General features: G+C 48.4%; 1 protein-coding gene across 1 annotated transcript in view; it reads left to right on the forward strand.

Annotated features, from left to right (window-relative positions):
* The window catches only part of KATNIP (katanin interacting protein), a 196359-nt gene that overhangs the window by 120911 nt on the left and 58862 nt on the right, over positions 1-16586 (forward strand). The window contains exons 9-13 of the mRNA XM_023741008.1: positions 613-785; positions 1902-1973; positions 4014-4138; positions 6051-6153; positions 10609-10824. Coding sequence (XP_023596776.1) covers positions 613-785; positions 1902-1973; positions 4014-4138; positions 6051-6153; positions 10609-10824 — 689 coding nt within the window. The remainder of the gene's footprint in view (positions 1-612; positions 786-1901; positions 1974-4013; positions 4139-6050; positions 6154-10608; positions 10825-16586) is intronic.

Below are 16586 nucleotides of genomic sequence, written 5' to 3' on the forward strand. Positions count from 1 at the left end.
GAATCAACTTTATTTTGTTAGAGTTTTTTTTTTAATAACTTTTTATGTTGATACAATTTCAAACTTACAGAAAAGTTTTAAGGTACAATCAACTCCCATATAACCCTCCATCCAGATTCACCAGTTGCTGGCATTTTGCCGCAATTGCTTTATCATATTCTCTACCTATCTTATCTATATATCTGCACATACGCATATATGTATACATTCAAACCATTTGAGATTAAGTGGCAGATATCATTCGCCTAGACCGATGAGCACTGCAGTATGTATCTCCTAGGGCATTTATTTTACAAGACCACAGTGCAGTGATCAAATTTAGGATATTTAACATTTATAAGCCACAGGCTATATTTGGATTTCTCCATTTGTCCCAATAATGCTGTCTCTAGCAATGTTTTTGCAGGCAGAATCCAGTACAGGATCACGCATGCATTCACTTGCCATATTGGGAACAGTCTCCAGTCTTTCTTTGTCTTTCATGACCTTGATATTTTTGGAGAGTACAGTCCAGCTGTTTTACAGAATGTTCCTCAATTTGGGTCTAATGGTCTTTGAGCGGTGCTCCCAGAATGTAATCTAAAGAAGCATCCTCCCGTTTTCTGCCCCCAGGGCCTGGAAGCCGACAAAAGAGACCCCTGTCAGCAACCCGAAAAACTGTACTCGAGGCTGAGGACAGGAAGGAAGATGCCTCCGCTGTGCTCAGAGCCATCCAGGTGGAGAATGAAGCCCTGCAGAGGGCGCTTCTCCACAGAAAGGCCGAGCCTCCTGCCAGCCAGCTGCAGGTGTGTTCACAGGCAGAGGGGGAGGAGCTGAGCACTGTGGTGCCTACTCGGGCCAGGCAGTTCTCTCCACCCAGCTGAAAAGAGCCTGTGGTGAGGAGAGAGGTGGGAGGCTTCACTCACCTCAGACTCATTTGCTTTTTCTCTGCTCCACGGGGCATCACTCGCTGACCTGCCAAAGTTCCCATTTCCTCTACCTTCTTTCAGTTTTGTGTTTACTTCAGGAAGAGCCTAGGTTGGAGGCTAATATCCCTCCAGTCCTTACTGATGTTTCCACCAACAAGAAATGGGTTCCTCACACCAGGGTTGCAAACTGGAGAAGGGAGAGGGTGGGGAGAAGGGAGAGGGTGGGGAGAAGGGAGAGGGTGGGGAGAAGGGAGAGAACAGGTCAGTGAAAGAATGAGCAAGAAACGTGGAAGAATCTTGCTCTCTGGCTTCTCTGGAGAGGTCTTCTTCCCCAAAGCTGAGCAGGCGAGTGTGAGCCCTCCAGGCCTCCACAGTCCTCACACTGCCTGTTTTCCTACCCGTGGCCCACTTCACTTGGTCGTGAAATCTCCCTGGCCCTCCAGGTGTTGACTTTGTGCCCCCTGCCTACAGCTTTGAGCAGCAAGCTGAAGGATAAATGGTGGGGTGGAGTAGGGGGCCCTGGGCATCTGGAAGCCTTGGACATACCTCAGTGTGCACATCCGTTCTTGGAAGCAGGTTCCCTGACTCACTATTGAAACCCTTTCTCATACCTTGTCCCACTCGATGCTCACAGTAACTGGTAGGCCTGGCTTCATGGCCCCGTGTTGTAGATGTGGCTACTGCCACCCAGAGAGAAGCCAAGTGACCTGCTCAGGGCACGTCTTTGGAAGTGGCTGCGGTCTGCCTGCCTGCAGGCCCAGTCCTGTCCACGCAGCTGGTGACTCGTCCAGGCTCCATCATGGGGCTGCTCTTTGGGGCTCTGTCAAGCAGCGCCTGTTGTCTTTTTTCCTGGAGCTCTGTGCTTCACCCCTGCCATTTATGGCTTTACATCTTGAGAAGGTCCCTGTCCCTCTCTGGGCCCTCATGTGTCAGGTGAAGCATGCAGTGAGTGGCTTTGTTCCAACCTCCTACCATGTGATTATATCATTCCAGGATGCAGAAGAGCCGCCCGCAAAACCACGGGTCAGTCTGCTGAAGGACAAGGAAGAGACGCTGTCCCTCGAGGTCAGTAAAAGATAGAGATGAACAGCAAAGCACCCCCAACACTGCACACAGTCTCCAGAGCTCTCCTTCACATGGCCCCAGCATGTCATCTCTGTGCCCGGGGAGGTGAACCACTGGTGTCCTTCTGCCCATTTCACAAATGAGGAACTGGGGGCTGGAGTGACTGGCCCAAGGGTCCAAGTTGAAGCCAAGACTCACACCCAGGCCCGCTGATTCGAATTCAAATTCCTTGTTAAGTTTCTCTTTTCTGGCAAGAGCATACAAAAACAGATTTTAGTATCCTGAATAAATTATATCTGTATCTATCTAGATCAATTTGGCCTATCTCAGCAAAGATGGACCCAGCAGATAAGGACAGATTACTAAAACTCCCGGGAATGTCTTTGTTAGATCCTGTGAGCTCAGAATACTGAGGTGACTAATACAGATGCCCCTGGCCGAGCAAATAAAGCACAAATAAGGTGACTTTAGACAGGGATGACAGTAAAGCGGCTGATAGGCAAGAGAGTGTCAAGCTGTGGGATGGTGGCTACCTATGACAGGGTGATCGAGAAGGCCCCTTGGGAGGTGTCTCATGTGAGCTGAGACCTGCCTGCTAAGAAGGAGACAACCAGCAACAAGGCACAGCATTCTAGGTGGAAGGAACAGCCAGGGCAAAAGCTTTGAAGTAGGAATTAGCTGGCTTGATCAAGGAGTAGGAAGAAGCCTGGCAAGTGGTGGGAAAGGGAGAGGGGAAGGAGGGAGAGATGGGGGAGAAGAGATAGAGGAGAGGCAGGGAGAGAGTGAGGGGCAGAGAGGGGAGGGGAAAAAGGGAGGGGGAGGGGCAGGGAGAGGGAGGGGAGAAGGGGGGAGAAGAGACAGGGTGGGGGGAAGGGAGAGTAGAGGAAGGGAGAGGAGGGAAAAGGGGGAGAATTGAGAGGGAGGAGGAAGGGAGGGAGGGAGGAAAGAAGAGTGAGGGGGAAGGGAGAGGAGAGAGAAGAGGGGGAGAAGAGAGAGGATGGGGGAAGAGAGGGAGGGTAGAGAGGAAGGGAGACGGTGGGGGAAGGGAAGGGAAGGAAGAGGGGATGGGAGAAGGGAGAAAATGAGGGGAAGGGAAGAATGGGGGAAAGGAGAAGGTGGAGGGGAAAGGAGAGAGAAGGGGAAGGGAGAAGGTGAGGGAAGGAGAAGGGTGGAGGGGTGGGAAGGGGAAGGGAGAGAGTGTCCAAGTAGAGGTAGAGTGGTGGACAGGGCAACACCCCAAAGCACTGTGGTGGCTTTCTTTTTTTATTGTTCCTAACTCCTCCATGAGCCCTGGTGCACTTGGCTGCTAACCAAAAGGAGAAAGATGTGGCAGTTGGCTGCTGTAAAAATCTCAGCCTTGGAAACCTTATGGGGCAGTTCTCCTCTGTCCTACTGGGTCGCTATGAATCGGAATCGACTGGATAGCAGCGGGTTTGGTTCGTTTTTTTGAACCCACCCGTTATTTCCTGGTCACCTAACTGCCTCCAGACGGTGTTTCTGGCAGGCCTGTGACACTCCTACCCACCCTCCCACCGTGGTCCAGGATTTCTGGATGATCTGACTTGTTACCATCAGAGTTTCTGACAGCTCAGAACATTTGTAGATAGAGAGTAGAGCACGTTTCTCATTTAGATAATAAATGAAAAAGAAGGGGAAAAGCTTGGAGGATTAAAAAAGCAGGGCCTAATGATGTTACTAGAATTCTAAGTGGACCCTGGTTACTTTGTAGCAAACAGAACAAGGGTTCAGTTGAGACAGTGAAATGTTTTGATAAGAGAAAGTTTTCGATAGCGCGTTGAAGCCAATTGGTGCCTCGGACCTCCCAGACCATAAGGAAGTGAGTGAGGTCCTGCCGTTCTGCAAAGCTGTGTGAGGGGATTCTTCATCTAATCAGCCCAGGCAGACACTGTTGTTCTCTCAGTCTGGTTTCCCACAATGGGCTGGTGCCCTGAAACACGCGTCCCCTTGACCAGGGCTCTACTGTGTCTTGGGTCAGGAGTATTGCTCAGACATCTGTTTAATAAGCTTGTCCATCTTCAGCTGCCTCCTATCACCTCGGTGACCACCACGCAGGAGCCGGAGCCGGGGCCTGAGCCGTCCAGGGCAGCAGAGGGAGCCAGAGGCATCAATGATGCCAGTGATAAAACCGACCTTTTGGGAAGCAGGTACTGAGCACAGCTGACTTAAAAAAAAACTAAAACAGAAAAAAGTCTTAGCAATGCAGCCAGGAGGATCGTCTTAACTGTGGTTTTTCTTTGCATTTCCTATGCTACTCCAGACCATTTTAAGCTGTCCCTCTAGATAGCACCCTGCCTCACCCCTGCAACCCTAAAGCACACAATTGGCTTAGTTTCTCTCAGGGAGATGGCTCTTCCTTGCTCAGCCCAGTCCCAATGTGTGTATAACTCCACCCTTCCCAAAGGTTTCTGCTGGAGTACCCCATGAAGCAGAGGGAAGTGAACTTGTTCCCAGCTGAGTCTGGGGGGTGGGGTTGGGGGGAGGTGGGCAGAGACAAAGCAGCCATACCAGCACCATGTCCTTTGGCCCCTTCCTTCTATTAAAAGTTTGTCCAAATGTAGCATCATGTCTATTAACACACAGCATCCCTGTCAGTTGTATTAGAATAAAGGCTTCCTCCATCTTCAGGCAAAATCGGTACTTTAGAAGTAGACGCACGAGGTTCAGCCTGCAGTTCCAAGCATGCCACGGCCACAGCCACACTCCCGGGCTGCTGGGCAGAGCTGTATGCATTGCAGACTGTGCCAAGTGCCCAGCCGAGGGGCATGATGGGCTGAAACCCAGCCTGACACTGGACTGCATTGCCCCAGGAGGGGTGGGGGCTTTTTCTCTACACTAGCCAAGGCGAAACCATGGACCCCCCAGGTCAGTGTCCACCCAGAGGATCCCCCGTTTCTAGTTTGCACAGAAACTCTGAATAGGCTAAAGGCAGCCCTATGTGTTCCTCCAAGAGCCTGCAGACCACAGACCAGAAACCGTGGCTGCAGACCACCTTGGCCATAAATGAAAATTCGCAATTTCCCCAAATGCAAAAGGCCTGGGCCTTGAGGATATTTTTCAGCAGATGGGGTTTTATTTGCGGGGAGCACACACATAACCAAATGCTTCTCTCTTCATCATCAAGATGCTTTATGTATCAGGGACTCGGGGTACACAGCCGCAAACAGCACATGTGGGGTCCGTTTGCAAACAACTCAGGCACATCCACTGGATGTGCAGTGACTGTGTCCGTAGAAACAAGAGGCAGACAGCAGATCTCTAGACTGGAGATTGCCAGACTTTCTCTGTAAAGAGACAGGTAGCAAATACTTTCTTGTTGCTACCTGCCATCAAGTCAGCCCCTGACTCATGGTGACCCCTTGCACAACGGAACAAAACGCTGCCCAGTCCTGCACCATCCCCATGATCGGTTGCAGATCAGACCATTGTGATCCATAGGATTTTCATTGGCTGCTTTTCAGAAGTAGATTGCCAGGCCTTTCTTCCTAGTCCATCTTAGTCTGGAAGCCCTGCTGAAATGAAACCTGTTCAGCATCATAGCAACACGCACACCTCCACTGACAGACCGATGGTGGCTGTGCATGAGGCGCATTGGCCAGGAATTGAACCCGCGTCTCCCACATGGAAGGCGAGAAGTCTACCCTTGAACCACCACTGCCAGTAAATACTTTAGGCTTTGCTTTAAAAAAAAAAAAAAATTCTTAGCTCACAGGCCATACAAAAACAGGCTGCAGGCCAGATTTGACCTGCAGGCTGTTGTTTGCTGACCCCTGCTCTAGCCTCTTATGAGTTCTCATAGCTTAAGTAGGTCCACTGGCAGCCTCGCCCCAAGCAGGGTTTCTCTTACTTGACTCTGATTTCAGCGCTAACTGTTCAGTTATTTATAAAGGGAGAAAAATGACATGAATGCTCCTTTGAACTGTCTGCAAGTACAGACTTCCTTCTCAAATTGTTACTCCTCTTTGAGGTAGAAAAGTAAGTGTGGTAGCCTGGACGAGAATGTTCTCTTTTGTGTACCATTTGTTACTACCTGTTTACTAAAGCAGAATCTCATTTCAGACAGCAGCAGAAGCTTCTGAACGTCCTCCAGGCCATCGAAAATGACTCCACCCCCCACAGCCAGGTGGTTTCACCAGCTGAAGAGCAAGTTCTGGACCCAGAGGTGAGAGCCTCGACTTATGGGGATTTCCAGATGCATTCAGCGTCCTGCCTGAGAGCCAAGGCTGGAAGGGCCCTCGGAGCAGTCGTTTCTGTTCTGTGGGGATGGCTCTGACTGTAGTAACCTTGGCATCTTTCTGCCTGAGTCTCCATCCCTCCTCCTGCCCTACATACAGATATGTATATGATGGAGTGGGAGAAGCAGAGAAGGAATAATGTGGGCCAGAAGTTTTAACAGAGAGAGAAGCCTGTCCACACAATAGGCAATATAAATAGCCTGCAAGCCCATAGGAAAATGTCCAGCATTGCTCGTAATCAAAAAAATGCAAATTAAACCAACCTTAATGTCCCATTTGATATCTGAGTTAACAAATTATTTTTAATGATAACATTTAGTACTGGCAAGGTTACAGTAAAACTGTTGCAGTCATACACTGCTGGTGGCAGTCTAAGTTGGTGAAACTCTCTTGAAAAGCAGAATGGCTGGACTTAGCAAGAGTCGTAGAAATACTTATGTCTTCCAACCCAATGGAGCCCTGGTGGCTCAGTGGTTAAGAGCTACAGCGAGCAGCAACTGCTAACCAAAAGGATAGCAGTTCAAATCCACCAGCCAGTCCTTGGGAACCTTATGGAGAAGTTCTACTCTGTCCTGTAGGGTCGCTATGAGTTGGAATCAACTCGATGGCAACGGGTTTCCGACTCAATAATCCCACTTCCTATGCTAAGGAAATAACTCAACAGATATGAAAAGCTATAGGCACAAAAATGTCTGTTGTTGTTGTTAGGTGCTGTCGAGTTGGTTCTGACTCATAGTGATCCTGTGTACAACCATCTTTTTTCTTTTTTCCATCTTCATTTTTTTCCTACTTCCAGGAATGGTGCAGTAGACGTCTTTGAACATTTTTTCAAAGCCGTCTACTGCACCATTATTGGAAGTAGAAAAAAAAATGAAGAAGAAAAAAATCATGGAAATAACCTAAATGTTTCATAATAATGGAGTTAATCAGGAAAGTATCAGCCCAACGCAGTAGTATAAAAGATGGAAATTGTTATCATGAAGATTTTACAGATAGAAAGTGTTAAGGATATAAAGTTAACTGCAGAAGGTGCCGTTAATCTTCAGCGAGACCAATGTGATTGCAACAACTGTGCAAAGATAGGGCAGCGAGCATGTTGGCGGAGCTACGACATCCTGTGCAGAAGCATACAGGTTGTGTCCTGGTGGTAGGATAGTGGGGGATCCTTTCTTCTTTTGTGTTGAAAGGTCTGTGTCCTGGCATTACCTTCTCGATCCTTCCTCTATCCAAGCCGTTCTTACAATTATTTGGTATAGTGGTAACCAACCTTATGATTGGCCAATGGGGACCTAATAGGAAGTTGTCCCAAAGCCACATGTAAAAAGCATGTGGTTACAGAAGGAGCCCTGGATCTAAAGAAGAGATCCAGCTTTGACCCTGGAGCCATCATTTGGAGGTTGTATGCTCTCTAGTCCTGGAGTCTGTGGCTGTCAAGTAGGGTAAAGGACACACACCCACAGCCACTGTGAGGATTAAACAGGACAGGTCTGGGAGGGGCTGAGGCTCAGTGCCTGGCACATGGCAGGGAGAAATTGGTAACTATCAGCTGAAAGTTTGCCATCTAGAAAAGTCCAAGCTTTGTTCCCCTCTGCCTGTTGCTTTCTTAGCTGTGAAGATTCTAAGTGATGAAACTTAAGCCATATTAAAAAGAGCCTGAATTAATTCAGACTCTTTGGATTATGCATATATATTAAAAAAAAAAAAAAAAATACCCAAACCCATTGCCATCAAGTCGATTCCAACTCATAGCAACCCTATGGGACAGAGTAGAACTGCCCCATAGTGTTTCCAAGGAGCACCTGGTGGATTCAAACCACCGACCTTTTGGTGAGCAGCTGAACTCTTAACCGCTACGCCACCAGGGTTTCCTTTACAATATAGGAGACATAAAATTCAGTGCAAACTGACTTACCCAACAAAGAGAATGTACAGATACTTGTAATTGAAAATGCCGCAGTTAGTGCCAGGGGAGGCTGAATCCAGCAACTCAAGCTCGATCCTTCCATTCTGAGTCTACAGTGTCAACTGCATCCTTGGGCGCTGTCCCCACCCCTGGGTCCCCAGTCTCCACTCTGCTGTCTCCCCTTGTGATCCCTAGTATCTGGGCTGGTTCCAGCCTTGCCGCCCACACCTCTACCCAGTGTCAGGAGAAAAGGAGTGGTTCTGCCCAGTCGAATCTGGCATAGGCATGCTTGCATTGACCCAGGCTGGGCCACATGCCCATCACTGAGCCACTCTGTCCCTGTGGTCCGGAGGATAAAGCACACTGGTTGGCACAGGCCAGTCAAGCTCCTCCTGGTGTTGAGGAGGCGTCAGTCTCCCCGTGCCTCATGGATGCGAGGGAAAAAGAGAGGTGACTTCTCCAAAAGAAAATCAGGTGGTGTGAGAGAGAGGGCAGTGGGTGTCATGGACCAGGGAGCTTCCCAGCAAATGTTCATGCCGGACCCCCAAGAGGGATCCTAAATCAAGCACTAGAGAAAGCAGGGGTAGACATCAAGCTGCAGTGTGACAAGTTGTGACATTTCCTTAGTTAATAGACCCTTCAGCGTCTTCATTTAGAAACTGACTGCAGGAATTTACACGTTCTAGATTGCAGTGGGTGGCAGCTCGCCTCCCATCTGACCCTTCATCCCCCGCCAAGGAACAGCGTGAGCAGTGCTGCTGCTTCTTCACCCCTTCCAGACCTTTCATCTGGCAGTGGAATGCTCCTCACAAGCACAATCTCATTAACCTCTCAAACCTCCCCCCCGCCACTCCATGTGAGCCGGGCCAGGTTAGGTTTGTCACCATCCTGCAAGCCTGGGACTCAGGCCCAGGGTAGCAGAGGGCTTGGCGAGGACACTGCATGGCGGCGGCAGAGGAGGAAGCTGTGGGCTCTGCAGGCTGAGCTAATAAAAGCAGACCCTGTGTTCCTACCGGGGTCTCTGCGCTGACCTCTCCCTCCCTCCCCAGCCCCATCCACATTGCGTGGCAGTCAAGGCTCATCCAAACACACCGAGAGCAATAGCACGTCTCGCTGGCTATTAATTAAAAAAATAAGTAGGGAACAGTTGCTGTTCATTTGCTCAGCTCCCTGCTCGCAGAACCATTGCAGATTACCAGCATTAATTAACAGAGGGCATGTGCGCACGGGGAAGGCATCATTTCATGAGCGACTGATCCGTGGTGACTGTTGCTGCATTCCCAGCCCCGGAGGGGCCCCAGGAAGTCATTCCGCAGTGTTGCTCCTTATTGATGGCATTCACGCAGACTCTCAGGCCAGACAGTCTGCCTGGGAAGGAGGCAAGCGTTAAAATCAGTGACGGAGAGAACGGGAGGAAATGGACACTTAGGGAGTGCACACAGGCCAGGACTGGTGACGGGGCCTTCTCAGGTTGGTACTTCTCGGGTTGTGACAGCCTTGTCACAAGATGGTGTCATCTCATTTTCCCCAACCAGGAACAGGCCAAGGGGTGTTAAAGTGACTTGTCCAAGCCAGTGGGTCCTTTGTTAGCCTCTAGTTCAACAGAAATCATGACAGGCCTCCAGGACATGAATGTGTGGTCATGGAGGAGAGAAGTGCACATTTGGGCAGAATCCAGTACTTTTTGAACATTTTCATTTATTTGCAAACCCTTACCGAATACTTACTAAGTGCCAAGGCAGACAATAACTCTGTTTTAAATGCTTTACAAAATATGAGCTCATTAATTTTCATAGTAACTGTTATGAATTGAATTATGTCCCCAAAAATGTGTGTCAACTTGGCTAGGCCATGATTCCCAGCAGTGTGTGGTTGTCCACCATTTTGTGATCTGATGTGATTATCCTGTGTGTTGTAAATCCTAACCTCTATGATGTTAATGAGGCAGGATTAGAGGCAGTTATGTTAATGAGGCAGGATTCAGTCTACAGAATTAGGTTGTATTTGAGTGAATCTCTTTTGAGATATAAAAGAGAGCAGCTAGCAGAGAGGCGAAGGACCTCATCACCACCAAAAAAGAAGTACTGAGAGTAGAACGCATCCTTTAGACTGGGGTCCCTGCACTGAGAAGCTCCTAGACCAGGGGAAGGTTGATGAGAAGGACTTTCCCCCAGAGCTGACAGAGAGAGAAAGCCTTCTTCTGGAGCTGGCACCCTGGATTCAGACTTCTAGCCTCCTAGACTATGAGAGAATAAATTTCTGTTTGTTAAAGCCATCCACTCGTATTTCTGTTATTAACAGCACTAGATAACTAAGATAGTAACAATACATTATGGCACCATTATTATCTTCACTGTACAGAGGGGGAAACAGAGGCACTGAGAGGTTATGTAACTTGGTGAAGGTCATACATCAGTGGCAGAGCTGAATTCATGCCTCCTATGTTTTCATTCTTTGGCACTCTTTTTCTCTCCTTTAGGATAAGTTGAGGACAAAAGCAGAAGAGATCAAGGATGCCATCTACGTGACCATGGAAATCCTGTCCAACTGGGGCAGCGCAGCATGGGTGGGGCTCACAGAAGTCGAGTTCTTTGACCTGAACAACACCAAGCTTTATGTGTCGCCTCACGATGTGGACATCCAGAATGCGGGCACACCTGGGGACCTGGGCCGCCTTGTCAATAGGAACTTGGCGGTAAGTGGAGAGACACTGGGTCGATTCTCTGCAGGTGTTTTGATGCATTTGCTCTGCTCACAGGAAGACTGCGATAAGGGTGTGGGTGCAGGGAGGGGGAGGATAATGTAATCCCCCCCAGTCATTCATTTGGGCCCAAGGGAAAGGTGCCAGTAAAGGCCTGCCTCTCCCTGAAGCTCCTTCCCAAATCCCTGCCCTGTGGGTTTTAGGGGTAGAGAGTAGGTAAGGAGAAGCCAGTTAACCCCCTTTTTATCCACTTGGCAGTTTACCACAGTGACCACCAAACATGGGGCTCGGGGGTCATTGACTCCAACACCATTGTTTTATAGATTGACTTGGCCAAGGTTACAGAGCTGGAAAGTGGTGGGGCTAAGGTCACACCCTGTGCTGGCCCATGCCACACCCGCTCAGGTCCTGCTCTCGCACCTGGCATGGAGTAAGCACCCAAAAACTTTGGAAGTTACTTTCCTTTCGATATCCAGCAGAGTTTTTTAAAAGGCACTGGTATTTTCCCTTTCTGCCACTTGGAAGGTAGACACGAGACTATGAGCAAAACTGAAAGGGACCAACAGGTGGTGTCATTTTTGCTATGATAAATGTGCTTCATTGAACATTCGTAATTATCCCGAGAAGGGACTTGAGAAACCAGGAACAGAGGTTGCCTCTGGGAGGGGAACTGGGTGGGCAGGGGATGGGGTGATAGGAAGACTTTCTATGAGGTGCTCTTCTGCACCTTTTAATTTCCCTGCCATGTATTTATTATGTATTATGTACTACCTATCCCCAAAAACAGATTATTAATGTTTTACAAAGCACTGCAAATGAAAACAGCTGCCATGTGTTGAGTTCCTGCCTTGTGCCAGGCACTGTGCTCCATACATATCTCATTTATTCCTAGCAGTATACAGGCTCAAGAAGCAGAAAGACCTAGGTTCCGAGCTTACCACTTAAAGCTTCATGACCACGAGCAGCTCACTAATCTCTACTTCAGTTTCCTCATCTGTAAAATGGGGTAATAGTATCACTCACCTTGGTGGGATGTTGTGAGCATTGAATTTAAATATAAGGGGCTTATCACCATGTCTGGCTCTTCCTAAGGGCTTCAGAACAGCAGCTGTTATTATCTCGTTGTTACTATTATTAACATAATAGTCTTAATACCACTAAAGTAGATATTGTTATTCCTGTTTTAAAGAAGAGGAAACAAGAAAGGGGGGCTTTGAAATCTCCAGTTCTAGAGACCCAGATCGGGCCCTCTGTGACCTTGGACAACTTACATGCCTCCTCTAAGAATCAGTTCTTCTGTCCCTCGAAAATGAGGGGAGCAGGGTATCCACTATGGCTCTTCAGTCGCAAGCAACAGCAACTGAGTCTGGCTCACTTTTGCAGTTCTTTGAAAAAGACATTTGTTGCAAGTCTTTTGAGTAGCTGATGTACTCACTGTCACCCAGGCTAGAAAGGACAGGCCCCATGGTCATGTTGGGGTTCATCCTGGCTAGCATTCTAGGGGGCTTTCACACACAGAGTACTCAGGGCTTAGCTTTCTTTTTGGGTGGGGGGTATTTATTGGTTGGTTAGTTGGTTTGTTCTCCTGCCACTCTGCTCGAGATACATGGTCCCAGGAGACGAGGCTGATGGGCCAAGCTTGGGTCAAGGGCCCACCCTTTGTCTAGGAGGGCAGGGCAGGAAGGAACTTCCCCCTGAAGGAATTCAGGGTGTTACAAAAGAAAGGCAGATAGGTATAAGGCAGCCAAGGACTGTCCCCAGGGCCTGACTAGATGGTGTCTGAGAGCCCGTCTTCCAGAGGTGAGCCGTGTGATCCCGAACCTCAAAGAAGCGGCCCTGTGGGTAATGGCTGCATGGAAGCTTTAGCCTTGCAGGCCTTGCTCTGCTTTTGAGTCTGTAGGTGTGCGCTGCTGAGGCTTGGACCAGCTTTCGCCCCCCCAGCCCCTGGTGCAGAAAACAGTGGCACTTTGGAAGCCTGCTCTGCAGAACAAAACATCTAGGGGTGATAAAAAGCGTCATTGGATTTGATGGGACCAATTCCGGTGATTACTCTCCCTTTGTCTCTGTTTAACAGAGGCCTATGAGCTTTGTCACAGTGGGAACAGTGAGAACTTTGGCCCATGGTTTGGATGGGTTTATGGGCTTTTATTTTGAGGCCCTGAGGTTAGAACACAAGGCAGCTGTCTCACCCTGGGCTGCTGGGTCTCTGGGCCCAGCTATGGGTGGGCTGAATTCCAACAGCTGCCCTAGCTTTGGGGCTCCCTGATAGTCATCCTGTGAGCCAGGCCTGCTGCCTCTCAGAACCATCCATTTCACAGGTGTTTGTTGAAGCCCCACAGCGTGCCAGCCAGGGCCTTCTGCATCACCTCATTTAATCCTCAGAAGGGCCTGATGAACCTGGGAGTGACTCACATTTTATAAATCAGAAAACCAAGTCTCCAGGAGGTTAAGTGATTTGCCCCAGGCTACAAAGCTGTGGTGAAAGCTGACCTGAAGGAGCCTGGAAGAGGAGTCTGGGTTCAAAGGAGAATTTGCTTCAGTGGAGGTGAATTGGGGGCATACAAGAAAATGTAGGAGTCCCCCAGACTCAGTGCAAACCCTCCTCCCTTCACTGCTTACACCATCTCCCTCAATGACCTCATCCAGACCTCAACTTTAAGATGACTCCAATCTTATATACCCAAGCCTACCTGCTACTCTCAGCTCCAGACTTGAATGTCAGATTCCTGTTTGTCAGCTCTTCTTGGATGTCTAAAAGCTATATCAGGCTTAACAGATCCAAAACCTAAGTTTGATTCTCCTCGTCCACACCCACATCTCTTTTCTCCCCACTATTTCTTCGCTCTGTAAGATGCTCAACATCGTTAATCATTACGGAAATGCAGATCATCAAAACCATAAGGAGATACTACTTCACCCCCACTAGGAGTGGCTGCAGTTAAAAAAGGGGTGGGGAATAACAAGTGTGGGCAAGGATGTGAAGATACTGGAACCCTCATACATTGCTGGTGGCGATGTGAAGTGGTACAACCACTGTGAAAAACAGTTGGGCAGTTCCTCAAAAAGTTAAACATAGGGTTATCTATGACCCAGCAATTCCACCCCTAGGTATCTACCCAAAGAAATGGAAGCATATGTCCTTACAAAAATTTGTACACAAAAGTACCTAGAGACCCAGCAACCCAGGGTGAGACAGCTGCCTGATGTCCCAACCTCGGGGCCCAAAAATAAAAACCCAGAGACACAGTGTCCATCAGCTGATGAAAGGATAGATAAAATGTGGTGTACCCATCCAGTGGAATATTATTGGACAGTTAGAGGAATGAAGTACCGATACATGCTACATGGATGAACCTTGAAAATGTTATGCTGTGTGAAAGAAGCCAGACACAAAAGACCACGTACTTTATGATCCCATTTAGAAGAAATGTCCAGAATAGGCAAATCCATAGATACAGAAAGTTAATTAGTGGTTGCCAGGGTCTGAGAGAAGAGAGAATGGAGAGCAAAGGGGTAAATGGGGTACAAGAGTTCTTTTTGTGGTTATAAAAATGTGGTACAACATGGTGAATATATTAAAACCCACTGGATTGTACACTTTAAATTTTATGGGATGTGAATTCTATCCCAGTTTAAAAAAGGTAGAGAGGTCCCATGTGCTTTTGTACCCAGCCTCCCCAAGGGTAACATCCTATGTAACTGTAGTAGAATACCGAAACCAGGAAATTGACATTGGTACAATCTACAGACCTTATTCAGATTTTGCCAGGTTTTACATGCACTAATTTGTGTGTGTGTGTGTATAGTTCTATGCAATTTTATCACGTGTATATTTGTGTAACCGCCACCGCATCAAGATACAGAACTGTTCTATCAGCACCAAGGAACTCCGTTGTGCTACACCTTTACAGCCACACATCCCCTATGCCAACCGCTGGCAGCCACTGATCTGTTCTCCATCTTGATTTTTTCTTTTTTTTTTTTGTCATTTGAAAAGTGTTATATTAATGGGGCCACACAGTATGTAACCTTTCTGAGACTAGCTTTTTTCACACAGCATAATGCCCTTGAGATCCATCCAAATAGTTGCATGTATCAATAGTCCTTTCCCTTTTTGCAGTCACCTATTTACAGAATGAAGAAACCCTGGTGGCGTAGTGGTTAAGAGCTACAGCTGCTAACCAAAAGGTTGGCAGTTCAAATCCACCCGCCGCTCCTTGGAAACCCTATGGGGCAGTTCTACCCTGTCCTTATAGGGTCGCTATGGGTCAGAATCGACTCGATGGCAACGGGTTTGGTTATTTACTGAATGAAGTTGGAGCTACTTCTGAGGGCTGTTGGGCATCCCCCTTGTGCATGGAGGGATGTGTGTTAGGTTATGTTAGAACAGAAAAACACCTTTGGTTTTGGAGTTGGAAAGTTATTTCCTCAGGGAAGCCATCCCTGACCATCCACTCTTAAAAAGCCCTTTCATTGGCCATTAATAATTCTCTTATTTTCTTTATAGAATTTATCCATGCCTGGTATTTGTTTGTGAATTTTATGTATTTGCTTCCCCTAGTAGCAGAGCCGGGACCTGGTGGGTCCTGTTCACCCATAAAACTCCCTTCTGCCCCACAGGAGGGACTCAATCAGTATTTGTCGGATAAGGTGTGGCAGCTGCGTTGGTGCCTCCCCACGTGCCCCTCCCCTTACCTCTTCAGTGCACGCTGGCTGCTCTTCTGATGGTCAGCGCTGACACTTCTTTGATGAGGGATTTCTTTCTGGCCCCCAGAGCCTACTTTGTCTCCCATGCAGCAGGCCCAAACTGGGGGGAGTTGAGGCCTGCAGGAGCAGCCTTCGACCAGTGGCCCATGGGAGTTGGTGGGTAAATACCCCAGCTCCCTTGCCCGTGGGTGGAGTCGCTCTGAGGTTTGTTCTATAAGCAACAGTTGCCCACAGGGTAGCTGACTTGATACTACACCCTCATTGACTGCCTTCCCTCCTCTATCTCACTTCCACTCTGACTGACATTTCCTTTACTGTCTAAATAAGCTAGGTGCACTCCAGTCCTTGCCTCAGGGTCTGCTTCTGGGGACATCTAAACTAAGACAGATGTATTAATGAATTAGAATCTAGGTTCAAATCCTCACCCCACCACTTGGGTGTTGAGCAACCTGGGGCAAATCGCACACCCTTACTAAGCTGGTTTTCCTTCTGTAACACGGGTGTCATAGGAATACTCACCTCCCAGGATTTCAAGAGAACTGAGTAAAGTAACAGTGTGAAAGTGTCCTGATTCTTGCCCTGCCATCTTCCTTACCACCCACAATGGGGAGGGAGCAGCAGGTGTTCTGCCTGCCGGCCTGGCACCTGGAGACTTACCCAGCATGCCTTGGGTCAGCCCTCAGCAGCTGTCTCCAAGACTGTGTCTGTGGAAAGGAAACATCAGAAGGTTTGTTGCTAATGAGGCCCTGAGTTATCTGCAGGTTAATGTTCTTTGTCTTTGAACACTACCATTCCCACTTAGCCTTCCTTTATTCCTCCTGCTGACAGGAATGTGAAGGGAAATCAATTACAGTCCCCTGGCCTGTGTCTGAGGGTCAGGCTTCAGCCTCTTCCTTTGTCAGACAGCCACAGTGACCCATTTCAGGCCCCAGCTCAGCTAAGAAATGAGCCTCGCCCACTGGATCTTGAGATATGCTTTTTTGACCCCTCACAGCTGCCCAGAGCACTAAAAGTTCTTGCAGAGCTTGAGAAACTTGCCAAAATAAGTC

This window comes from Trichechus manatus, unplaced genomic scaffold (assembly GCF_000243295.1).
Source record: "Trichechus manatus latirostris isolate Lorelei unplaced genomic scaffold, TriManLat1.0 scaffold00170, whole genome shotgun sequence".
Classification (NCBI taxonomy): Eukaryota; Metazoa; Chordata; class Mammalia; order Sirenia; family Trichechidae; genus Trichechus; species Trichechus manatus.